Raw genomic sequence first — 27,020 nt, 5'->3', positions numbered from 1 at the left:
ATATCAAAATGCTCTAAAGTCTAATTTTATTCAATTATTTTTTTATAGTAGTGACAGACAAATGTTTTTTTTTAATTGTATAAAATGATGTTAAAATGACAATTACTGGGATTTTATTAATATCCTGTAAATCCAAGTGTCTTCCAGCTTTGTATCAAAGTGTTAGAATGGAAAATAGGGCTAGAACTCGTGCTTTGAAGTGAATTGTTCTAACAATGCCAATCTATTTAGTAATTCCAGGGAGGCATTTTAGTAGGGCTTGCTCTGGATTGCAAAGACAGGAGACAGACTCCAGTTCAGACAACAAAGAAGTCTACCCCAGATTTGAAAAATCGCCCAAACCTCCTGTAAGTAAAATCGTAATAGGCACAACTACCTTTTCAATCAAAGTCTGCAGCTCAGCCGTGTTAGAGAGGGAGGCAAGCAGAGATGGCAGATAGTGCACAGAGTACCGGGACGATAGCTCGTTGCCTGCCCAGTGAGGAATGAACAGGAACGGTCAGTCAGCACCTTCAGCTCCTTGGAGAACAGATTGCAACTTGGAGGATGTCCTTTTAGGATGAACATGGCTCTTTCAAGAATTAACTCTGGCCGCATCTTCTACCTCACTTTCATGCTGCTCATCTGTGTCACAAGTAAGCTGCACTCTTTCCTATCCCTCTGGGGTGTTCTGTAGCTGGCAGGGTTGCTGTAAGTAGGGAGAGAGCTCGCACTTTGAGCCAGATTCATGAAAGGCTGTCTCCCATCTGCTATCTTTTGGGGAAAAATTATTAGTACACCAGGCCTATAATGTGCCGGAAGATGAAAAACAACAGATGCAAGAGAGATACTGGTTCAGGATGCTGCACAAGTTCTGCAATTGCACTTCTGGCCGGTCTTGCTAGTCTTTCACTACTCTTAAGGCATTGAATGTGACATACTCTTTGGAAAATTGTACGTGGATTCTGAACAAATCCTTGTACTGATGGCTTTGAAACACTTGTGTTTCAGCTCGGCGGGGGCTGGGGGGGGGGGGAGGGGGAACCAGTGTTTATGAAAATAGCAGCAAACTGATATTTGCGCATCAAACATTTGCATGACGTATAAAGTTATCCAAAAACATCAAGGACGTATGCTGAATATAGGAGGGGGGGGGGGGTTGTTTTTTTGGAGAACTTTCGGTTGATACTGAATATGTACATATTTATGCCTTTTATTTATTTATTTATTTATTTATTTATTTATTTGGGGGGGGGGGGGGGGGGGGGGGGGAGCACAGAACAGTGTGCAAGCTGCCTCTGTGCTTTCCTAGGATTCAGATCAGAATTTATCACAATAGAAGGTTAGCTGGCTGTAAAAGAAACAGAACACTGATAGGTGAAAACAAAAACACCACCAACAAAAAAAAAAAAAGAGCCCAGAAAATAAGCAGAAGTGGTCAAAATGGATTTTCTCCCTTCCTCCTTTTGTCAGCCGGCTGACAGTGTGCACTAGCCTTAGCTGGAGCCCTGATGCGCGCTTATGCAAGGCAGGCCCCTGAACAGGTCTGAAGTGAAGGCAGCAGCAGCGCGTCTCTGTCTGGAGAGGCTGTGTGATTTGTGACTGTCCAATCTGAATATCAATAATACAAAGCTGGGAGCAGCTGGCAGGAGACAAGAGGACCTGGCTGGCATTGGGGCTGTGTAATCTGGGTCGCCTTCTGTCGCTGCAGCAATCGTACAGTTGGGAGATCTAAATCAAGACGTCTGTCAGCAAATAGAAGTGGGCGGATGAGGTGACAACTTTGCAAATAGAAGTAATTCCTTGTGTATTGTTCGCCTGCCAGAATGGCATTTGAGAGTGTGGTTGTTTTTGGGCTGATGTATTGCTGTACCTTGAGCGGTCCAAGCCGATAACATCTCCAGCATATTCTTTTCCTAGCAAAGAGACATTTTGGGCCAGATGTACTCAAAGGTTTTGTCTGGATACATTTTTGAATTACCTGGACAAAGCCCAAGATTTGAATATTTCCCCCTGCTCTTCGGAATAATTTTGGGTACCTCATTACCTGGATAAAATTTAGCAGAGGGAAAAGAGTGCTGGGGGTGCTCCAGGGTGGGGATAAAGTTAGCTGGGAAAAGCTGGATGGAAGAAGCAGTCCTAAGGTGCCTTTAGCTGGATCTGTTCTGTAAAAGAATTATCTGCCCATGTTCTGCTGAATAATCCAGGAAACGTTGCTCCTGTAAAATTACCCAGATAACTTTCTCACTTACCAACTTGTTGAATATCTACCCCTGAGGGTTTCCTTTCATTGCAGGCAAATGGGGCAGATACTTGGTACCTTTGTGTGATCGCACCACATCCAGCTCACTGCAGCTGCTGGAAAGCACCACTAAAGATTCTTGAAACTTCCCTCAAAGTACTGAACCAACTTGTTTATTGCTTGGCCATTCTCTTTTAGGCGATCTTATTTATTTACTGCATATACTTTCAAATTCCCAAACCGCTGCAGAGCACTGTACAACAAATGAAAATAAAATACAGCGCAAACAGGGCACTATACATATACAACACTGAAATTATCCAAAAGCCACAAACAGTGCTTTTCCTAATTTTCAGAAAGGAAGTAAGTCATTGTCTGAAAAGTTCCAGTAAACTGGCCTGCATAGGAAAAGATTTCTTAGAAGTATCTACCAGTCTGACTTTGTCCCAAATTTTAAGAAGAGACACTTAGGAGGAATGTAAGGTTCATCCTGGCACATAACATTGTAACAAGGATGGGAGATATTGAGGGAAAAAGTGCATAAAGCCTTAAAAATAAAGGATGATTTTAAATGTAATCCTTTGTCTGGTTGGCAGCCAATGCAGTGCCTTAAGAGTAGGTGAAGTATAATTCTAGGCTCTAGCCCCTGAAACCAAGTGTGCAGCAGGATTTTGTATCACCTATTAAGCTGAAATTTTGGCAAATCCATGTATAAAGGAGTTACAGTAACCCAAGCGCAATGTTATCAGTGCATGGACCACTGTAACCAGTCCTGCCTCTTTTATGCACTGTATTTGTTTTGGTTTTCCTTTCTTTTACATGTTTGAGGTACTTTTTGACATTATTGCAGGAGCTTGAATAGTGCTAATCCATGTCTGGATCAGTTCATCCCTGGTCAGGGTTTAATTTGTAGGGGAACGGCCTGGTAACAGCTCTGGCCTTTTTTTGTTTTTTGTTTTACACTAGGCAGAGCAGCCGGTGTGTTCTGCTCCAGCCCCTTCACTTCAGGCAAGCTGGAGAGAAGGAGGCGAGCCTGGAGCAGAATTTAGAAAACAGCTCCTGTTGCTAATCCAATCTCCTGTTCCCCCTCCCCTCCTGTGGTAGAGGGAATAGGAGAGGAAACAGGGCGATAGGGAAGCATTCCTGCAGAGCAAAGCACAGATATAAAAAGGGGTTGAATTAGCATGTGTGAAACCTATTAGTAGTAGTGCCCCTTGTCAACTCTGGCCTTGATAATTAGCATTACAGCTCACACGTTTCAAACTCATGCTCATTCAACACCTTTTTTGTGTCTGTTACCCGGGGTTTAATTTTTGATAGAATGACCCAGAATGGCATTGGGACCCAGGGTGGGGTCAATCAGTTCTGGCTCCCCTGCGGACAGAGAGCAGAGCTAGTGTTGGCACAGATCGTTTCTGGCCCCAGAGGGTGGGACCTGCTTACCCTGAGAGGGGAACAATGAATCAAATAACTGAAATGCTAATTTTCCCAAAAATAGTTGGAAAAACTTGAATCAATACTAATAGTGAAAATTCCGCTATATAATAAAGGCTCTTATTGTATGTGAAGAGTGACCATCATACAGCGCCCTTGCAACTGGAAGCTTATACTGGGAATGCTTTTATGAGCGCTGGGGCTTTATAATCATAGGTCACTTCTTATATGCTCATTGATCTGTGATTTCAAAGGACAAGTGCAGAAGATTTCAGTACAGCTGCATTTTTTGGACATCTCGTTGCAAGATAAGTGCATCTTTATATATCCCCCATTAACTAACTAAAGAGAAGAAGGGGGAATATATTATTTTCATAGATTTCTTTCTATGAGCATATAAGAAGTGACCTATGATTATAAAGCCCCAGCGCTCATAAAAGCATTCCCAGTATAAGCTTCCAGTTGCAAGGGCGCTGTATGATGGTCACTCTTCACATACAATAAGAGTCTTTATTATATAGCGGAATTTTCATTATTACCCTGAGAAGGGAGCAGCCTCATGGCCTTTATTTTTGTGCAATTTCCTGGTAGAATTGAGGCGGCCATGAGGGAAAATGGCCAAGGTCGAAAAGACACAAGGTGAACATTTTGTCAGCCCCTCTGGTTCTGCTGCCACTGGGTATGTTAGTTTCCTGGCCTGTTCTTGTCTACTGGGCTGGCTTCCCAGGCCCTACCACCTCTTGTCATTTATTGAGCTTTGTCAGGCAAAGAATGGCTGGGGGATCACTGAGATGAGGAGGAGAAGGCAAGAAAAGGAAGAGTGCACTTTCACGTGCGCGTGCTTAGGATAAAGGGAATTCACATCCAGCTCTGGCCCTTCCTCCTCACGCAGGTCACACCAAGCCCTGGCTCCTGACACCCACTCCCCCCACTCTGCCTCTCTCTCTCCCCCCCCCTAACGCCACAATCCCACTTCCTTTTTGGATACAAATTAAGCACTGTACTTAGTCTTGTTGGGCTTCAGAGCGTGAATGTCTCAAGAAATTGGGGTTCTGCGAAATAGCAACTGTCTTAAAGCAGTCTATTTGGGAGCTATGCAAAATGGACAAAAATATTTGGTGTAGCTTGAGAAAAAGATATTTGGGGCATAAAGGAGATGGAGGCAATGGATCAGCCCACAAATGGTTATTTACCCATCGCCTATGCCACTTTTATACACATGCCAGAGCTCTCCACTGGGCAGGGATATATCCATAGGTCTACAGCTCCCATTACAGTTTATTGGAGTGATTTTGTTATTTTTCTTGTGGTCTCATGCCCAGATTTGAAAACCCACCTAAAATCAGCCATATTTTTACCCTATCACATGCCTTGAAAAGAAAAGGTGACAATTCCATAAAAAGATCAGTGGTTGTAATTTCTTATTGAGTGACATCAGGAAAGTGACTTTGCATATATAAAATGGAATAATCACCCTTATATACACATTATAATGTTGCATGCGTCGAGGAATGAGGACAGACCTAAAATCCCAAGTACTATTACTAAACATTTATATCTCACTTCACTGTGTATGCAGCAGCATGCAGATATACAGAGCAGAAGGTTCTTTCTCCATGGAGCTTACATACAGGCCGATACAGTAAAGTCTGCGGGACAGTGGGCGATTCAGTATTTAAATTAGGCCCGGCGGTAGAAACGGGCAAAAGGAGTGTCCCTAGCGCCTCCTTTTTGACAGGAGCGGTGGCTGTCAGCGGGTTTTACAGCCGATGCTCAATTTTGCCGGCATCGGTTCTCGAGCCCGCTGACAGCCACGGGCTCGGAAACCGGACGCCGGCAAAATTGAGCGACCGGTTTTCGGCCCGACAGCCGCGGGCAGAATTCAAATTTTTTTTTTTTTAAACTTATTTTTACTCTTTGGGACCTCCGACTTAATATCGCCATGATATTAAGTCGGAGGGTGCACAGAAAAGCAGTTTTTACTGCTTTTCTGTGCACTTTCCCGGTGCCGGCAGAAACTAGCGCCTACCTTTGGGTAGGCGCTAATTTCTGAAAGTAAAATGTGCAGCTTGGCTGCACATTTTACTTTCTGTATCCCGCGCGCATACTTAATAAGGCCATCAACATGCATTTGCGCGTTTTCCACCCCTTACTGAATAAGGGGTAAGGGAAAACGCGCATCCAAGGACAGGCTAACAGTGCGGTCCGTCGGAGCGCACTGTACTGTATCGGCCTGTAAGTAGTCAAGACAGACCAAATAACAGGCCGATGCACTAAAGTGCGCTCAGGCCGAGTGCACCATTAGCCCCTATTTGGACGCGTGTTTTCGACGCGCTGTTTATACCCCTTATACAGTAAGGGGTAATAGCTCGTGGAAAACATGTGTCCAATCCCCTCCCCCCGAAACTAATAGCGCCCACAACATGCAAATGCATGTTGATGAGCCTATTAGTCCCGCGCGATACAGAAAGTAAAATGTGCAGCCTAGCCGCACATTTTAATTTCAGCCAGCACCCTCCGACTTAATATCATAGCGATATTAAGTCGGAGGCCCCAAACATTAAAAAAAAAAAATAAAATCTGCTCACGAGTTAGAAAACGGATGCTCAGTTTTGCCGGCGTCCGTTTTCTGAACCCGTGCCTGTCAGCGGGTTTGACAACCGACGCCGGTAAAATTAAGTGTTGGATGTCAAACCCGCTGACAGCTGCCGCTTCTGTCAAAAAGGAGGCGCTAGGGACATGCTAGTGTCCCTAGCGCCTCCTTTTTACCGCGGGCCCTAATTTGCATATCTGGGCTTCCTGAATCGCGTGCCAGGAGAGCTGGTGCTCGCCGGCTCTCCCGTGAAGTTTTCTGCATCGACCCGTAAGCATTTGGGGAGAGGCAAAGATGTGATTTAAAGTCTAAAAAGTAGTGGAGCTTTAATTGAAGAAAGGGGATTTATTCAGGTTCTCCTTGTTATGCAGGGCCTCTAGACAGCCTTTTCCAAACCTAGAATACAATCTTTTTTTTTTTTTGCCTGAGCTAGCAAATACATTTGAGAAAACATTTTCTCAGTCCTGAGTGGAGATAAATTCTTCCTTTCATCTTACCTCTCCTTTATGTACTTCTGAAATTATAGCATCAAGAACCAGATCTGCCAAGTTAGAATGGGATGAATTTTCTAATGCCGAATCTGGCTAACTTCAGAAGTTAACTGGATAAATCTAACTAGGTAAAAATGTTCCCTCTGACTGGCTACATTTGTGCACCTTAAATTACAAGAGAGACAAATTGAGTTGGTCATAGGGAGGATAACTCTCCAAAGGGCTCTTTCTGTGAGTAAAAGAAGTCCTTTTGAAACGTGCACGTCTAATACGCAGGTAAAATTACACAGACTCACAGTATGGCCACACTTATACATGCATAGGGGAGAGGCATTCTGTGGGGATGGAGTCTGGGCAGGTTTGGGACTTGTGCATTTACTTTTTCATTAAAAAAAAAAAAAGAATGCAAGTAAACTCTTTCAGCAAAAACTGCATGCACCAAATAGCAGTTGTAATCCTGCACGTGCAGTTTTTCCAGGATAATTTTATGCACATTTTTGCTTTGAAAATTAGAGTAATATGTGCAGCTAAAAAGGACCCATGGATTTTAGACCGGCTGAAAATTCCCCTTGAAAAGGGCAGGGTTAGAGGCTTTCCCAGGCTGGGCTTTGCACTTAGCCAGTCAATGCTGATTGTCGGCACTTACCGTCTACATTTGACTGCAGATTTGCAGTCACATAAATGAATGTCCTCAATGTTGTCGGACAAATTTTGTCCAGCTAGATTGAGGAAGAATTTCAGCCATATATTTAGTCAGTTAGATGCATCTGAAAATCTGAATCCCACTGAATGGGATTTTGAAAATTAACCCATTTGCTTGCAAAATGTTTGAAACACCCCAGAAATTGCATAACATGAATATACCTTTTTCAGCTTGCTTTTTCCTTAAAAAAAATCTTGTGCTAAGTTCGGTTGTGTTAAAATCCTGGATGATCTGACTTACAATGCAATATAACATAGAAACATGATGGCAGAAAAATATCCTATTGCCTATCTAGTCTGCCTATCCACACAACTGCTCAGCTATACAATGCACAATTCCTACCACTCTCTCTGAGATCCCCTGTGCTTGACCCATACTTTCTTGAATTCAGATATGTCCTTGTCTCGATCATCTCCACTGGAGACTGTTCCATGCATTCACCACCCTTTCTATAAAGATTACTTATTTATTTTATTTATTTATTTAAAGAGTTTTTATATACCGGGGCACGTAAATAACATCACCTCGGTTCACAGTGTAACATAACATAGCAACAAGCTTTACAATGAGTATAAATATCGGTTCACAGTATAACATGGCATAGTAATAAGCTTTACAATAGTTTAAAGGCTGAAAGAGATTAATCTATAAGGGAAAGGTAGAGTTAGTATGTGGGATAACTTCAAGTTTTTAGCTACATCGATTCCTTTAACAATTGAGTATGAAGTCAACAAATTAACTATTAACATGAGAAAAAGAATATAAACAGTAAGAGCTTGGGGGAAGGAAGGGGGGTGGCGGGGAGGAGGGGGTGGGCTGTAGGGGAAAAGGGATGTAGGAGGGGGGGGATGAGAAGGAGGGTAGTTGCGGTAGGAATGTTAAGACGTGTCAGTCAGACAGGGAGTATGAGTTCGGGTATATACCTTTGGAGGTAGTCAGTCAGTCAGGGTATGCTCGTTTGAAGAGCCATGTTTTAAGATTCTGTTTGAATTTTTTATGGCATGGTTCCTGGCATAGGTGGGGGGGGGCATTTTATTCCAGAGGGTGGTTCCTGCTATGATGAATGATCGTTCTCTTATAGTGGCGTGTTTTATGAGTTTGGGGGATGGTGTTGGGAGTTTGGCCTGGTGTTGCTTTCTAGTTGGTCTGGTTGGGTTGCAAGGAAAGAGATGTTCAGGGAACCATTGCATGTTTTGGTTGTGGATGGCTTTGTGTATGAGGGTGAGGGATTTATATATTATCCTAGAGTTTACAGGGAGCCAGTGTAGGGATTGAAGAACTGGGGTGATGTGGTCGTGACGGTGCGTGTTGGTAAGAATGCGGGCAGCGGTGTTTTGTAGGAGCTAGTACTTAGTACTTAGATTACTCTTCAGTCTACCCCTTTTCACCATCATACCATTACCCCACATTCTAGAGTCTCCTTTCCATTGAAAGAGACCCAGCACGTGTGCATCGATACCTTGAAGGTATTTACATGTCTCTATCATATCTTACCTTTCCTCTATGGTATACTTTGTTGCGAGTGTGGACCCTTGGGCCGAGGTAGGCCAACTGCAGGGAGGAGCCCTGCAAGCCCCCACCATCAGTAGGTCGATCCGGATGAGGCAGAGGCCCAAATGGAGTTTCACCTTTACCAACCCACGTTCCCTTCGGGTTGAGCCTTCGGTTGCTGGGGCCGGCAGATCTTAGGAGGGGGCTTCTGCAGACAATGGAGGTTCTTCAAAGTAGCAGGATCAGAGCTGATAGACCAGTTAATCCTGAGATAGGCTGGGATCACTGGAAGACGGCATACAAAGGAAGTCCAGGAATAAGGCAGTGGTCAGAGGCAGGCAGTGATCAAAAGTGTCCAGGACTCAGACTGAGGTCGATACCAGGTATCTGTCCATTGGGAAGGCGGGATGGAGAGACAGGGCAGGGAGACAAAGAGACTAAGAACTGAAGAACAAAAACAGGAACCACTGAACTGAAGACAAAAGCAAGGACCATGGGAACTGAAGATGAAGAGAGGAACTAAAGCTGGAACCGAAGATGAACTGGAACTGGAGGAACCAAAGACTAAGATGCTGGCAACTCACACTACTTGGAAGCAGCCTGACCTGCCAAGGCAAGGAAGGTCTAGTGCCCTGCTCTTTTTATAGGGCTTAGGTGTTGATGTCATTAAAAGGAGCCATGGAGATTTTCTCACTACGGTCCCTATAAATGTGGGGCAGAAATGCATACCATGCAGGAGTTGTCGGCAGCGTTTCACCAGGAAAAGGAGCAGTGATCAGGCTCGGCCTGGAACCATTCTGCTATGTGAGCTGAAGACACCCTGTCACATCTTGGCCCGGGACCATGGGGCAGCCCGTAGACTGCCAATTGCAACTGTTGCGATCCCTCCTGTTGCTGCGCTACAGGAGGTATCTTACCTTCCTCCCGGAGGCTGCTTCGAAGCCAGGGCCTCTCCTGTGCACCATCCGGGACTTGCTCCAGGGCCTGGGAGGCCTAGCGGTTCCTGAGGCCTGCCTGTGGCTTGCATGCATGCGTTTGGACTTCCTGTTTGGTGACGCCCTTCTCCTAGGGGCCGGCCCGCAGCTCTCTACCCCACTTATAGGGCCAGCGAGGGGCGGTCCTGGCAAACTCCTCCCAGGGAGTTGCCTACAACTTCCAGTATATAAGGACTTTCTTGTCACTTGCAACTGGCCTTCGGATTGAGTGCTACAGTTGCCTGTACCTCTTCCTCGATCCAGGTCCTCCATGGGCTACCTTGTTTTGATGGTGCCTTGTCCTGTCTCTGTCCGGATGTCTGCTACCTGATGTTACCTGATGTCTGCCTTGATGTGTTACCTGATGTCTGATCCTGTGCCTGATCCAGTTCCTGCTTTTCCTTGATGTCCTGCCTTGAGCTGCCTGGAGTGCAGTGTTCCTGCCTTGTGCTGCCTGGAGAGCAGCGTTCCTGCCTAGAGCTGCCTGGAGAGCAGTATTTCACCTCTTCTTCTTCCCAGCACCCTCCTATCCTCAGCGTGGTCCGCGACCAGCCTTCCTGGGCTGTGTAGGGCGCGTCTGGGACGGGGTGGTCTGCGACTCAGTCCCACGGGTGGGCTGAGTAGGGCGCCCTGATGGACAGTGCCATGTCTTCCTTCCAGCCCTTGTCTTCGATGTCTGCACCAGCCTTGTCTACGATGTCTGCACCTGCCTTGTCTACGATGTCTTCAGGGTAAAGGACTCTGTCTGCCCTCGCCTCTGTCCGGCCTGCCGCCCATTGCTGTACCCAGCGGCAGGTCCGAAAGGGCCGGGAACAGTCGGAGGACCGTTCATCAATCAACTTCCCAGTGTTGGTTGCCATGGGCGTGCAGGTCCGGCTGAGGGTCAGACTCCGTGCCTGCTCCCCTGCTTCTGGACCCGCCTGGCTCACCATGCCTGCCCAGCTCACCTCCCACGGTGTGGCTTGGGGCTCCTCCTTGAGTCCTGCCGTGGCCCAAGGGCTCACCACCCGCTTGAGACGACCGCGCTCCGCGCGCGCTCGTAACAGCAACATACATGTTTAGATTTTTAAGTCTGTCCCCATATGCTTTAGAATGAAGACCACTAACCATTTTAGTAGCCAGTCTCTGGCCCGACTCCATCCTGTTTATACTTTTGAACAAATGTACACAGAATTCCAATTGAAGTTTCACCAGGGACTTTTACAGAGGCAATATCTCTTCCTTTCCTCTGACTATTCCTTTCCCTATGCATCCAAGCATCTTTCTGCCTTTTGTTGTTGCCTTATCCACCTTGAGATCATCACATATGATCACCCTAGATCCCACTCCATTTATTTACAAGTGGCCTTTGCAGAACCATGTCAAGGGCCTTACTCAAATTCAAGTACATGACAACTAGCACTCTCCCCTGATCAAACTCTTTGGTCACCCAGTCAAAAGCATTGATCAGATTCATCTGACAAGACCTTTCTCAGGTAAAAACCAGAGGAAGAGATCAAAATAAGAACAAAAATATTGAAATAGGATCTTTTATTACAACAAAAGTACATTTAGTTTGTAAGGTATAGCTTCCTTGAAGTAATTGGGGGAGGGGGAAGACTACAATAAGTAGAGCTAGTACTGCTGTTTGTCCAAAAATTATGGGCCGGATTTTCAAAGGGTTACACGCGTAGGGCCTATTTTCAAAAGGCCCGGTGACACGCATAAAGCCCTGGGATGCGTGTAAGTCGTGGGGTGGGGTCAGAGGCTCCCGGCATAGCAGCCATTTGCCACGGTGCGAGGGATCGCGCGCCGGCAGTTGGCCAGCGCGCGCAACTTACTTCGGCCCCAGGGCCGAAGTAAGTTTTAAAACAAGAAAAAAACAAAGAAAAAGGTAGGGGGGAAAGGGCAGGGGAGGGAGGGGAAGGGAACGGGGGAAGGCAGCTCGGCTTGGGCTCAGCGCAAGCAAGGTGCACAATTGTGTACCCCCTTGCGCGCTGACCCTTGATTTTATAACTTGCGCGCGCAAGTTATAAAATCGGGCGTACATGTGCACTCGCACCTTTTAAAATCTACCCCTATATTTTTAGCCTTAACCTGGTATAATGGCTATTGTTGCACTCATTGACTAATCTCTGTACTTGAATAATTTAAGATCTGTGGCTTAGTCACTCACCATGACGGAAGCAAAAAACATGAATTGATATCCATGAGAGGGTGTCTTCCATTTATATCGCAGGCTGAGTGCAGACATCTCTTCTGTTTCATTGGAGACATATTGTAGAACATATTGTAGAACAGCTTAATAGTACAATCCTGAAAAATAAAGTCTAATATATTATTTTCACTCTGGTACTTGATTTCATGAATTTTTTGCCAAATATATTTTTTATATACTCATCAGGGCATATCTCCAAAAAAGTGCATACATTTGGTCCATGGAGAAATATTACATATATGTATGTGAAATAAAAGGCAAACATTGCTACAGTACAGTGTAATCTTTTTATACTTATCATTTTTCACACATTTATATCCCAAAACATTTTATAACCCATGAATAAAAACATGCAAGATGTTGCGCCCCTTCGTCGACAGGTATTGCAGAAATATGGTGCATCTGTTGAAGGGGTGCAGCGTCTTCTAACGCAGATTGGCAAATCTATTGAGGAGGGCTTTAAACTAGGATCGTCGGGGGTGGTTGAACAAAACCCTAATAAGTGAAACATTAAATACTCATATAGAAATGGGGGGGGGGAAAGGCAATATTTGGAAAGCTATGTACATTAAAGCACATAGTATGGGGAATAACATCCCAGATCTAGAGACAGTCATGGAAGAAGCTGATTTAGATGTAGTGACTGTAATGGAGACTTGGTAAATGGAAAACCAAAACCATGACTTGGATATAGTTATAATGTCTATAATCTTCAGAAAGGACTGGGTAGGAAAGAAGATCAGAGGCATGGCATTCTTTCTATCTATCTATCTATCTATCTATATATGTATATATATATTAAAGCGTCAGAATTGCAAGGCTTACAAGGTAAGGAGGCAGCACTGTGGGTTAATCTGGAAAGAGGGAATGAAGCATTTATTTATATTGGTGTAATATACAAACCTCCATCACAGACAGAAGAAATGGATAGAGATTTAATGGATGATATTCATAAAATAGTTATTAAAAGGGAGCTGCTATTGTTAGAGGATTTCAATTTGCCAGATGTTTAATGAATTTATCAAAGAAAACAGATACATGGTTTTTTTTGTTTATTTTAGATTGTAAAGCTTTGCTCTTCTGTCCCTCCTGACGCAGCCTATGGGCGAAACACAGGATCCGTGTCGGGGGACCCGCTATCTAAGTTTGACCATTGTTAACACAGTGGAGCTGCCGTTTTTCATTAAAGAATTAAATATAATATGGAAGTACAAGGACACACTCTGACCTGCCTCTTTGTTGCTATGATGTATTGATCTTTTGGTGCAGAGAATTACTCAGTTTGCATTTGTGGACTTTCCATCTAATAGTGCTATAGAAATGTTAAGTAATAGTAATAAGTTATACATATTTAGGTCCATAAAGCTCATCTCCTATGCCTTTTGGTGCAGACACTACACCATTTTGGTAGCCTTTCTCTGGATCACCTCCATTAGGAATAGAGCCTCCAGAATTGGGCACAATAGTCTAGGGGAGGCTTCACTAACAACTTATATAAATGCATTATTACCTCCTTTTTCTATTGGCTATGCCTCTCCCTGTTCAACTTAACATCCCTCTTGTTCTAGACACCTCCGTGTCAGACTGTTTTGAAATCATAAGACATGATCTCCCCAATGTGTGTGTGTCTCTCTCTCAAGGTTGGTACACATCAGTATCTTAATTCCCTTCCATGCCCCCTCCCCCACCCCACTGACATCATGTACTGCTCCCTCGAATATCTGCACACCAAATGACGATTCTACACTTTTTTGCATTGGATCATATATGCCAAGTACTCTAAAAAATTTGAGTTTTCTTAGATCACTTCTGACGCTTTCTATTCCCTCAATGGTTTCCACTATGTTGCAAATCTTAGTATTGTTTGCAAAAAGGCAAACATTTCCCTCTAACTCCTCTGCAATATCACTCAGAAAGATGTTGAACAAATCGGCCCCAGGACAAATCCCTAAGGCACTCTGCTAATCACCCTTCTTTCCTCAGATTGAATTACATTTACCACTAGCCTGTATTGTCTATCACTCAACTAGTTTCTAATCCAGACCACCACCTTGGGCTCACCCCCAGGCTGCTCAATTTATTGATAAATCACCTATGTGGGACAATAAAGAAAGCTTTGCTGAAATCCTTCTGTTGTATGCCCTTGATCTAATTATCTGGTCAACCAATCAAATAAGTTGATTAGATTTGTTTGATATATTTTCTTTATGGTAAAAACCATGCTGCCTTAGGTCCTGCTGGATTCTAGATACTTCACTATCCTTTATTTCAGTAGGGTTTCTATTAATTGCCCATCACTGAGGTGAGGCTGATGCATAATTTCTAACCGTATTTATGAAGAGGGACAACATCCATCATTCTCCAGTTCTGTAGAACCAAAGAAAAACATTAATGTAGCTGGCATTTGGTATTGAACATGAACACTGGAACATGGGTTATTTCCATAGCAGATCTAAAACTAAACTTCTAGTGGGGTGAATGTGTTCTCAGAGACATGCAGCTTATTTTTCTGATGTAGATGTTAATATCAGTGTGAGGGAGTATACCGAAAACTCCCTCAAGCTACATTAAGGGACCGGCCACAACTCTCTAGTCCAGTTCGCCTTAAGGATCAGCACCACAAGGGATTCAGGGTGAAGGGAGGCTCCCCTCACCATAATACAAGGAGTCGATCCCAGAAGGGTTAGGCCCCAGGGAGCAGGCAGGGACCCATACTATGAGAATACCAGCTACGTTTAATGTCTCTATGCTACCAGAACTTTAAAGTGAAGTGCATTATTTGGCTTGTTGTTATGCCTTTTGGTCGCAGACGGCTGTGACTGTGATTACTTACTTCCCGCACCGCTCTCCTGCCCTCCCCGGGTCTGCTCGTGGCTCAGGCCAGCCTCTACTGCCGCGTTCCCCAGGACTCCTCCTGGCGGCCTGGATGCCGCCGCCATCAATGTCAACTCTGGGCCTTCCTAGGTGCGCGCCACCGAGCCCACCTTAGAAGCTTTGGCTGGAACCTCGGGGTCGTCCTCATTTGATGATGCCATCGGCCCTGTGTATTTAAGCTCCCCCTTCGCCCTCAGCTAGCCGACTTGGCAGCAAGTTCCGTACGTCTCTACAATTCCTGCCTTCATGTTCCTGCAGTTACGCTTTCGGACTCGTGGACTTGGACCCTGTCTGGTACCCACTCCGCGGGGGGCCAGTGTGCGCACCTACGGGGACTTGCTCTCCTGGCCTACCTCGCTCCTCAGGCTGGCTCTGTGCCTCCTGGGTCCTATCCTGCAAAAGCCTCCCACTCCTCGAGACTATCCTGGAACACCTTTGCAATCCGTGAGTTCTACAACAGGGCTTCCCCGCTCCTCGGGGTTGTGCCTGTGTCCTGTACAAGACTGTCTGCACCTCCCCGCTCCTCGGGGCCATGCCTACGTGTTATTCAAGAGACTGTCAATGCCTCCCTGCTCCCCGGGGTCGCGTCTACGTGCTATACTGAGACTGCCAACACTCCTCTGCTCTTCGGTGCTATGCACACGTCACTAGTAGAGGCCTGGCTCGGGCTTCCCTGCTCCGTGGGTTGGCCTACGCCATTACATCAGCATCCTCTACGCTGCGCAACTCCACCCCTCGGGGTTGCCTCTCCGGAGTACCTCCTGCACGGCCAGTCTCGCGCCTCCCGCTCTGCGGCCTGTCTGGCGCATTTTCCTTCGGGGTCTCTGCCCAGGTATCGTCTCCAGTCTGCCTCCCTACTGGGGTACTCTCCTGGCTCCTCGGAACCTCTCTATAGTTTCACCCAGAGCTCCCCGCTGTGCCTGACCTCGCCTCATGACTGTGCAGACCTGTGGGGCTTCTCACCACAGGTGACAACAACTCGCATCTCGGGCCAAGGGCCCACATACTCACAAATCAAAACACCTGTTTTCTTTGCTTTGCATTTTGCTTTCACTGTAAATAAATCGCATACAAGAAAATAGACAGAGTCTACCTCCTGATTCCTCCTGGCTATTTCCCAAGCCACTATCACTCCATGTTACCACAAGCAGAATTAAAGAAGCCATTCTATTTACAGTCAGAATGCCTGCTAGTGCTGAAGAGCTATCTTTCTCCTCTTCCCCCTGATGCTTTGTGGTAGAGGGGCAGACCTTCCAATGGGTTTAGTTCAGGTTATGAACATTGGGTTCCAGGATGCAAGGGCTATGTTTTTGTTTGTAACCCTCTCTCCAAAAGGGGGGTCACCTTTGGAAACTGCTGGGCACTGATCCACTCGTTGCAGTGTCTGGCACATGGATAACATGATGGGGACAAGCTTAACCTATAAGGACCCTAAAGAGGTTCACTCTCCAAAATAACAGTTCGTACAGAGTGTTTGTGCTCCAGTACAAAAGTGAAATTTACTGAATAAGAGTAAGACAGTTCAGACATGCAAAATGGCAGGAAACTGTTCAGTAATGCTAAAATAGTCTTTTCAGTTATAGCAGAAACAAAAATAGATCAGACAGTCCCAAAAGGCAAACAATATGTTGTGAAATCACATGAGTATTGGGACAGGACTTAGGGATCCCTTCTAGGAATTCCAAAGGTGTCTTCTCCTAGAAACCCTTGCACGTCGGGGAAAATCCTCTTCATACCAATAAAGAATGGTAGCCCTCTACTTGTTGTTCCATAGAAACATGACACCACAAAAAGACCATATGGACCATCTAGTCTGCCCATACACCCAATTAATTTAGCATAATTCCATCACTTCCTTAGAGATCTTCTGTATTTATCCCATGCGTTCTTGAATTCAGATACCGTTTTTGTCTTCACCATCTCCTTAGTAAGACCTTCCCCTATTCCTTCTATCTTGGATCAGGACACTGTTGGATCCTGATAGAATCCTCTTTGACCCTGGAAATGGAAATGAAAGAGAAAAAAACTCCCTCTCTTCCAGAAAGAGTGCAACCCATAGCTGCCCCTTGTTGCTCCCTGGATGATAACTGTCCAGCAATTCCCAAAAGAACTCCTCCCAGAGATTCACAGAGTCATCATTTATGCAACCAGTCTGAACTAACCTTTTCAGGATGGACCCTCTCTGTCACTCCCAAACTCACCATACCCCCAAGGAATTCCCCTTACTAGAATATTCCTCTGTTTAACCGATAGGGGAGATCTAACCAGCTGTGCATATTTATGGCAGAAAAGATTTCAACAATGTCTGGTCCAAGTTGTAACGCTACCAGCGGGTTACTGTCTATTCACCATCTCAAACATGGAGCTTTGATATCCTCCTCCCATTGAAGCATGATTAAAGGTTGCTCAGGAATGTGTGTTCTCAAATGGGATTTATTCAAAACAATCAGTGCAGCTCATCTTAAGTTCAGGTAACACATAATCCTTAAACATAACAGATCTTGGCATATAATGGGTCTCTGCTCCCCAGGGCCTCTCTATCCTTTTTAGGCCCTGAGTTCTTGCACACTGGTGAAGGAAGGAGCCCTTCACCAGTGTACAGGATTCCTTGTGGGTCTGGATCGTAAGGAAGACTGGGTGAGACAGCTGTGCCCGGCCCCTTAAGGTGGTTTGAGGGAGTTTCCTACAGACTCTCTAACAGGGCCCAAACAATATATTTGAACTACATAGGAGGCGGAGCCAACCTATATTTTGCACTGGGTTCTACTCTGCCTCTATGCCCACCTACATCCAATTAGCTGCTCACATAGATACCTGCCATTTATTTCCATGAGTACCTCATATGTATTTACTCCAGCTTAGAGCAGAGGTAAGTCTGGCCGGCCTCTCTTTTACCTGTTTAGCTCCCATTATTTCCCATGGGAGGAAACATTTTTTTTTCTCTCTTCTTTTCTCTTGGAAAATCATGGAAGCCAGCCCACGCCATATTTCCATTTGCTCCGATTCATTTCATTAGAATGGAATTGGAGAAAGAGAGTCTTGTTGATGTCAATTCTTATCACATTTAGTAAGACAGCACTGTGATTGCAGTGACACATTACGCAGGCCTTTGGGAGCAGTTACTAGTTTATTGGTCAATGTCATGTATATGATCTAGCTCCATTTACTACTGAGTCATGTGCCCTGTTATTATTGAGTAGGCTGGATGTGGTTGATTACTTTACTTTTCTTATTTCTTCATTATCTAGGTATGTGTTTTGAGTTAATGATCTAGTTTTATTTTTAGTTGTAACTTTTGTTGCTGATTAATGTTTTACTTGTGTTTAATCATTGTATGTCAATTGTTTATGAATGTAGTTTGTAACCCACCTAGACCAGTGGATAGGAAAGAGAAATATTTTGAAATAAATATAATAAAAGTCACTTCTCTGTTAAAAAGCAGCATTGCCAGTCCCTACCATAAGCATCTTTCCACACTCTCCACACGTGTCCCTCCCACATTACCACTCCCCACCCTCAGACTGAAAATACTATATTTGTTTTTAGGAGACAGTCATAATATTGATAGTTGTGCGACTCAGTCACGGCTTGCACTAGGAATGTTTTTCAGATATCTTGCTTATATGGCATTCCTTTCTAGAACCTATTCAGGCAAGCACTGTGGGACTCTTAAAAGTGCTGAGCTTAAGAACTAAGCCAATGCCCTACACAGGTGCTCTTTGCATAAATGCATGCTTGATTGTACACTTTTTTCTAGGAAATTTGTTGTCTTTCAGACATTACTGGAAAGTAAATCTTTGGGAAAATAATGTGTTAGTTCTTTCTTTCTTGAATAATTTTTATGAGTTATTTGTGATGTGTTAAAATTTTGCATTTTTTTTTTTTTGCCGGAAATTTAAATCTGGCCTTATGGGTCAAGCTAATTGGGAGGGAATGCTTGAAATTTAAATTTAAAAGCTGCTGGTGGGGCTTATGGTTTTGCTTTTTGTTTGTATTGTTTTCATCTGATTGCTGTTGCTATTGCAATCCACCCCGGGCATCTGGTATGAATGAAGCAAGATAAAAATCTCAAATAAATAGTTTGGTATTCAAATGAAATAAGAGTATAGCTCATGAGAGGCTTCTAGGAAAAGTAATAAGTTATGGGATAGGTGGCAATGTCTTTTTATGGATTACAAACTGGTTAAAGACAGGAAACAGAGTAGGATTAAATGGACAATTTTCTCAGTGGAGAGGGGTGGGCAGTGGAGTGCCTCAGGGATCTGTTCTTGGACCGGTACTTTTTAGTAGAATTTATAAATGATATGGAAAGAGGTACAATGACTAAGGTGATCAAATTTGTAGATGACACAAAATTATTCAGAGTAGTTAAATCACAAGCAGATTGTGATAAATTGCAGGAGGACATTGTGAGACTAGAAAATTGGGCATTCAAATGGCAAATGAAATTGAATGTGGATAAGTGCAAGGTGAATCATATAGGGAAACATAACCCATGCTATAGTTACACGATGTTAGGTTCTATATTAGGAGCTACCACCCAGGAAAGACATCTAGGTGTCATAGTGGATAATACATTGAAATTATCTGTTCACTGTGCTGCGGCAGTAAAAAAGCAAATAGAATGTTAGGAATTATTAGGAAGGGAATGGTGAATAAAACGGAAAATGTCATAATGCCTCTGTATCGCTCCATGGTGAGACCGCACCTTGAATACTGTATACAATTCTGGTCGCCGCATCTCAAAAAAGATATAGTTGTGCTGGAAAAGGTACAGAGAAGGGCGACCAAAATGATAAAGGGGATGGAGCAGCTCCCCTATGAGGAAAGACTAAAGAGGTTAGGACTGTTCAGCTTGGAGAAGAGACGGCTGAGGGGGGATATGATAGAGGTGTTTAAAATCATGAGAGGTCTAGAACAGGTAAATGTGAATCGGTTATTTGCTCTTTCAGATAATAGAAGGACTAGGGGGCACTCCATGAAGTTAGCATGTAGCACATTTAAAACTAATCGGAGAAAGTTCTTTTTTACTCAATGCACAATTAAACTCTGGAATTTGTTGCCAGAGGATGTGGTTAGTGCAGTTAGTATAGCTGTGTTTAAAAAAGGATTGGATAAGTTCTTGGAGGAGAAATCCATTACCTGCTATTAATCAAGTTGACTTACAAAATAGTCACTGTTATTACTGGCATCACTAGCAAGGGATCTACTTAATTTTTGGGTACTTGCCAGGTACTTTAGCCTGGATTGGCCACTGTTGGAAACAGGATGCTGGGCTTGATGGACCCTTGGTCTGACCCAGTAAGGCTTGTTCTTATGTTCTTATGATCTCAGAAAGAAACATTTAGAAAGCAAATAAGATTGGATACTGCAAACTGGTAAGAAAGTGAAGAGCAGTCTCACTAATAAACAAATCCTTCCCTTATATGTTTTTCGAAGAGGGAAGAGAGATTTGATGGTGTTTGTGATCCATATGAATCTTTTCTAAAGCCTGGGCAGAATATCTATGTTTAAATAAACAGAAGCCATTCACTGGGCCTGTGAGAACCTACATGGAGTGCCATTCTCTATAGGTGAAGGGGGCACAGGCTTTCCCAGGAGGAACAGAGCTACAAGCAGCAGGAGACTGCAAAATTCAGAAAAAGTAGCTGTGTGTTTGTGGCACACAATACAAATTTATTAACTCTGGTGTCATTTTTCTGAATTACAAACCGAGAAAGTGGGATTTATAAGGAGATATCAGCAAGGAACAACAAAAAAAGAAAGGGCAGAGATCTCATTCTGCGTTCTCTTCAGTATATTTTGTGACCACAGAAAATATATTACTGCAGCAGGTCCTTCCACTAACAGTGGGATTCCTGGCCACTTCTACCTTCTCGGGACCCAGGCTGAGTAACCTGGTCGTTTCTCCGGAGGGGGGGGAAACACCTCTCCAGCCTCCAGCCTTTCCCCTTGAGCAGGAAAACCTTTGCAGAATCCTCTCCGGCGTGTTTTTGGAATTTTGAGCCTAGGGCTTGGATTCAGGGCACGAGGACCCCTGTGTTTGGGACGCCCAGGGAGAGGGAAGACCTGCCCTCTAGGGAGGTGCTGACCCGTTGTGAAGAGCAACTCGGGTGATATATTCGATTAAGGGAAAAGGACATCGAGTTGAGACATCCAGGAGGAAGAAATTTTTGACTGCCCTTTCCTTCCTGCATTGGAGCAGGGTAAGAAACCTGCATTCAGGGATCCCTCCCATAAGAGATCCAGAGGATAGACTGAGTCTGTATATTTCTAAGAAAGTGGAAGAACTGTAAAGATCCTGGAGGATACCTACCCGGAGTCTTTAGCCACTGGGGAGAGAGACAGTTTACTCTCTGTGCAAGGACAGAAGTTTTGACCATCCATGGAAGGGGTTTCATGCCCAGCTTAAAGGTTGCCCTGCCCTTCGGGACCTTCATCTCACCTAACACAAGAGGGTGGTAAGAACCCTGCCCAGACATAGGTGAATACTGTAATTGAGAGAAGAAAGACTGTGGTGCTGGAAGAATATTTATTGTGCCATCTGCAACTATCTTATTCAGTAAATTTAAGTTTGGACACTAACCCAGTGAGTCCAACATATTTATTTGGGCACACAGCACTCACAGAGAAGAGAGATTTCCCCTATTCCAGGGGTAACCAAAAGGATATCTGCCACACCTGCACTGGGACCTGAAAGGAACCCTCTCCCCACACCCTGGAGCACAAAGAGAGCTTCTCAGAGTTGTATTCAGCGCTATTTAGATGGATATGTCTTATCCGTCTAGGTTTAGACTTGCTATTGAGCAGGGCTAACTTAGCCTGATAACTTATCCAGCTAAGTAGTGCTGCTCCAATCTGCCCATTGCCAGCCCACTTCTTATCCGGCTAATTAGATAGCCAGATAAGTGACTTATCCGGCTATCTAGTGGCTGCTGAGTATAACCGGATATTCAGCAGCCACTAGATAGATGGATAAGTACTACTTATCCAGCTATCTACCCTTTGAATACCCACCTCTGTTTTTTGGGTGACAAAAAGTGGTCTCAAGTATCAGTACAGGGAGGCGGATCAGGAATGGGGTGAGGAGAAAAAGGGAAAAGGAAAGAGGGCTAAGGATAGGAGATGTGGAATCTAGAAGGGGGAAGAGGAGGGTGAGAGTGAGATTCTCAAACTGAGGGAGTAGGAAGGGTTGGGAAGTGGGTCCAGGATGCTGGGACAAGGGAGATGTCGGGAGAAAGGAAGGGAGGGAGGTTCCAGAAACTGGGGGATAGAATTCAAGATCAAGGGAGGGAAGATTTGAACTGCAATGGGTGGGGAGGAGAGGAAGAAGGTGACCCTATCAAGCTCTGATCCTGCTCCTCCTTGCTTCCGCTCTCTAATATCCTACCCAATATGACAGACACATACCCAAATGGCACCAATCCCTTCTTTCTCACACAAACACACACCACACACACACATGAACATTGTGCCCTACTCGTGTCCCCTCTCTCTTACACAGAGACCCTCCAGCTGATCCCCTTCTTATTTCCCAGTCTCTCTTCCCACCTTCTAATGATCTCTAATCAGCCCCTCCTAATCTCCCAAAATGATCCCCTTTTGCTCTGTCTGCTGCCTGGAATGAAGGGGCTGGATGAGGAAACAGAGGGCTTTCCTTTGATGAATGAGATTCAGCACAGCTGAAAGGCAACAAATCTTCAGCCAGCCTGATGCCCTCAGCACAGGCCTAGTGTGCCTATTGACAAATTTATTTATTTATTTATTTGACGTTTTTATATACCGTAGTTTGGAGCAAGCCTTCACCACGGTTTACAGTGAAAACAACAGGATACATTGAACTGAGCAAATTAACTGATTACATTATAACGGGTAATAACACGGAAATAAACAGAGTAATAAACAGAGCATATTAAGTGATAGCATTATGGTAATAAATTAAGGTGGGGAGATGTGGGGGGAAAACTGGTCATGGGATTAATACTGTTTGTGTCAGGCAGGGAATAATTGTGTACATAGTATCAAGAAAATTGGGAGTGCGGTGGACTTTATATTGCGAAGGGGGAGTGTATATTAATCTATACCTTCTCTATATGTTCAAAAAGCAAGGTCTTTAGTTGTTTTTTGAAGAGTTTTATGTTTTGTTTTTGTAAGTTTTCCGGCATGGTGTTCCATAGGCAGGGTCCTGCTAGTGAAAATGCTCTTTCCCAAACGGATGTGAGTTTGGAGGAGGTGATTGTGGGTATTGATAGTAGTGCTTTGTTTGATCTTGTATTGCGTTGTGGGGTGTATAGGTGTATTACATCATTTAGCCACTCGATTTCTTTTCCGTAAACTGACTTGTATAGTAGAGTAAGCACTTTGAACTCAATTAGTTTTTCGATGGGTAGCCAGTGGAAGGCTTTTAGTGCTGGTGTGATGTGCTCAGTTTTTTTCTGTTCGGTTAGAATTCTTGCCGCTGCATTCTGCAGTATTTGGAGTGGATGTATGGTTGATTTGGGGAGTCCCAGGAGAAGGGAGTTGCAGTAGTCGAAACATGTGAAAATCAGTGTTTGAAGGATGGTTCTGAAGTCTTGTGGATTTAGGAGGGGTTTAAGGTGTTTTAGAGTTAGTAGTTTGTGGAAACCTTCTTTTATTTTCGTGGAAATGTGTTTTTTAAAGTTTAGTTCAGAGTCGATCCAGATCCCGAGGTCTCTTACTGTATTACTGAGTTTGGGGGTTGAAATGTTGATGGTGTTAGAGATGGTGGTTTTGTTTGTTTGTTTGAGGATTTTCATTCTAGTAGTATGTATTCCGTCTTATCCATGTTTAGGCAGAGTTTCATATTGTTTAGTAGTTGTTTAATGGAGTTTAGGTAATTGGTTGATTGTTTGGGGGTATTTTCAAATGTGTCAGAGATAGGAATTAGTAGTTGTATGTCATGAGCATACATGAAGTAGGTGATGCTGAGACTAGAAAGTAGTTGACATAGAGGCAGAAGATAAATGTTGAACAGTATGGCTGACAAGGCAGATCCTTGAGGGACTCCGGTCTCAAGGATGGTTGGATCAGATTTGGTGTTGTTGATGTTTACCTGAAAGGATCTATTGCTTAGGAAGGATTTGAACCAATTCAAGGGCATTTCAGTGAGACCGATTTCAGATAATCTATTTATTAAGCTATTATGATCGACTGTGTAGAAGGCTGCTGATAGGTCGAGGAGGATGAGGATGAAGCGTTGACCTTTGTTGAAACCCCTTATAATTGTATCTGAAAGGGCAGTGAGTAGAGTCCTTGTGCTGAAGTGTTGACTGAATCCGTGTTGAGTTGGGTATAGAATGCTGTTTATTTCTAGGTGTTGGTTCAGTTGTTTGAGTACAGCTTTTTCTGTTAGTTTGGCAAGGAAGGATAAGTTGGAGATAGGCGGTAGTTGTTGAGATCAGTGGGATCTAGATTCCTTTTTTTTTAGGATGGGTTTGATTATGGCTAGTTTTAAGGCGTCAGAGAGAGATCCTTCTTCCAGTGATTTGTTGATGATGTTAGCTATTGTAGGGGAAATGGTTTGTGATATTTCTTTAAGGGAGTTGGTTGGAAATTTGTCAAGGTCATGGTTGGCAGGCTTTAATGCTTTAATTGGATTCTCTACTTCTGTGCAGAAGATGTGCCGAAAGGTAGACCAAAGTGTGGTGCTGTTACTGATATATGCGATGTTTTGTTGTGGTAGGTTGTTTAAGTTCGTAGTTATTTTGTTGATTTTTTGTTTGAAGAATATAGCTAGGTCTTGGCTCAAGTTAGTGTTTGTAATCTAGGCCTGCCTCTGCTTGTAGATCAGCTGCTGCTGGTTGCTTGGCAACACTCCACTCTTGGGTTTGCTTTAAAAATTACTGTGGTGAATAATCTGCACAACACTCAGTTCAATCCATTCAGTTGTTCAGAACATCCAAGTAATACAGTGGTGCAATATCTGGTGTTGTATTAGCTCAGGGGTGGCCAATCTTTCACATACCAAGAACCAATAAATTGGAATGCACAGTACCAAAGAGCCTTATGTTTTCAGTAGATGAGTGGTGTGTGTATGTATATGTATGTATATATATATATATGGGGGGTTCCTCCTTCCAACAGCATTTCTCCCTCTCTCAATCTACCCATTCTGTCCCCACTGATTTCTCTCTCACTCTCATCCTGTTTCTAGTAGTCTCTTAATCCCCCCACCCTCTCTTCAGGCAGCAGGTGGGGTGGAGTTTGGACAGGATGATGAGGGCTGGATCAGGGAGCTGACTGGTTCTTTGCTGTCCTGTTAGCTCCCGCCTCACTCCTCCCCCCTCCCCTCCTGTCCACTGCTGCTGATTGCAGACAGGGTGGGTAGTAGAACAAGAATGAATAGAGTGAACCCTTTGATTCCTGCTCTAGCACCCCCTCTTCTGTCTCTGCAGCAACCAGCAGCACTTTGAGGTCAAGAAGAAGAGAGAGACTGGAACATAATGGCTCTTTTCTGCTCTGTTCTATTGTGCACTAATCTCTGCAGCATCATATGGGTGGAATTCCCACAGGTGCCAACATTTTGAATCAAAGGCTTATGAAGCATCTTGAGTTCTTCTTGCTTCTGTTACAGAAACCCTGCATGAAGAATCCTGCCTCTCTAGTCTAGTTATTTTCTCTGCATTGGCCAGTTTCCTCTAGTGTGCTGTCAGGGAGCGATAACACTGGGCAAGAATGAAAGTGTTACTGACCTAAAAAGGTCCTACTCTGTAGTATCTTGATGTGCTGAACACGAATATGACCATGAAAAGTTTTTATTGGCTCTCGTTTTGAAGATATTTAATATAGTTCACTTTCTATGTTTAGTCATGTAAATTTATCCAGTAGGACTGTAAATAAGCCTAGAATGATGTAATATTGCATCATATTGCATAATACCATCATGCACACATTATCCAGAGTTTATTACATCATTTTCTGATGCAATGCAGTTCTACTGCCATGCTGCTGCTGAGTAAGCTGACGTCAGCAGTGTACTATATGAAGCCCAGTCAGAAAGGGTGAGCATTTGAAATATTCATGCTGGCTGACTACTGTTGGACACTCCGCAGAGATGCTCCCGAATAGGTGTACAAGAGACAAGCAAAGAAATCTAAGACGTAGTCTATGACTTCATTTTTCAAACGGTATTAACCGTAGGTCTCCTACTATTGGCATACAATTCAAGATGTAATTATATTATTGCATATTACAAAAAACTAGAGCCAATTTTGCATTTTCACAGTCACATTCATGTTTACCACATGGAAATGTATAAGAATTGACTAATTTCATTTCAGTAACATGACTTTTGTGAAAATTTGTTGCCCAGTGAGCTATTGGCATATAGTTCAAGATGTAATTATATTATTGCATATCACAAAAAAAACTAGAGCCAATTTTGCATTTTCACAGTCACATTCGTGTTTAGCACATGGAAATGTATAAGAATTGTCTAATTTCATTTCCGTAACATGACTTTTGTGAAACTTTGTTGCCCAGTGTCAATGTGTAGCATTCACACTGCTCCAGATGTCAGTGTTGAAATGCACACTACTCCCTTCTGCCTTAGCTGGCTGTACCTGCATGTTACTATAGCACTGATTGTACAGAGTGAGGATAACCTGCCTACTAAATGTAGTCCTAGACAGCACATTGTAATTGTGGGCTAACAGGTGCAGAAGATGCGTAAAGCCCTGGTTCTCCACTATCTGCAGGGGCTGGTCATCCAGGGCAATCATTTCCCTGATGCACCTGATTACTACTGTCAATGCTGCCTGCCTCTTGCCCAAGGACAGTGATGCAGAACACCATCCCATTTCCTCTATGGTGTGTTGGGGCTGCTGTCATGCCACTTGACTAGTGGAAGGGGCCATGAGATCAGCTTGGGGAAAAATCATCCCCCTTGCAACTCTTTTACTTTGGTTTTGCTTTGAGTGACAGAGGGGGTCCCCAGGCTAGTAATGCCACCCTTCCCCTGATGCCAGTGCTAGTGGTGCTGCTTCTGCAGGTGATGCTGTTACGACTGGGCTCCGGTCAGGA

General features: G+C 44.0%; 1 protein-coding gene across 5 annotated transcripts in view; it reads left to right on the top strand.

The window, feature by feature from the left end:
* Positions 1–415: 415 nt before the first annotated feature.
* Positions 416–27,020, top strand: part of CRB1 (crumbs cell polarity complex component 1) — a 241,576-nt gene continuing 214,971 nt past the window's right edge. For all 5 annotated transcript variants that reach the window (XM_029618610.1, XM_029618608.1, XM_029618609.1 and 2 more), the window contains exon 1: positions 416–635. In XM_029618610.1, the coding sequence (XP_029474470.1) occupies positions 560–635 (76 nt within the window). In that variant the 5' untranslated portion in view covers positions 416–559. The remainder of the gene's footprint in view (positions 636–27,020) is intronic.

Source organism: Rhinatrema bivittatum, chromosome 10 (genome assembly GCF_901001135.1).
Source record: "Rhinatrema bivittatum chromosome 10, aRhiBiv1.1, whole genome shotgun sequence".
NCBI lineage: Eukaryota > Metazoa > Chordata > Amphibia > Gymnophiona > Rhinatrematidae > Rhinatrema > Rhinatrema bivittatum.
The sequence above is the reverse complement of the archived record's forward strand: the minus strand, read 5'-3'. Positions and strand labels throughout refer to the sequence as shown.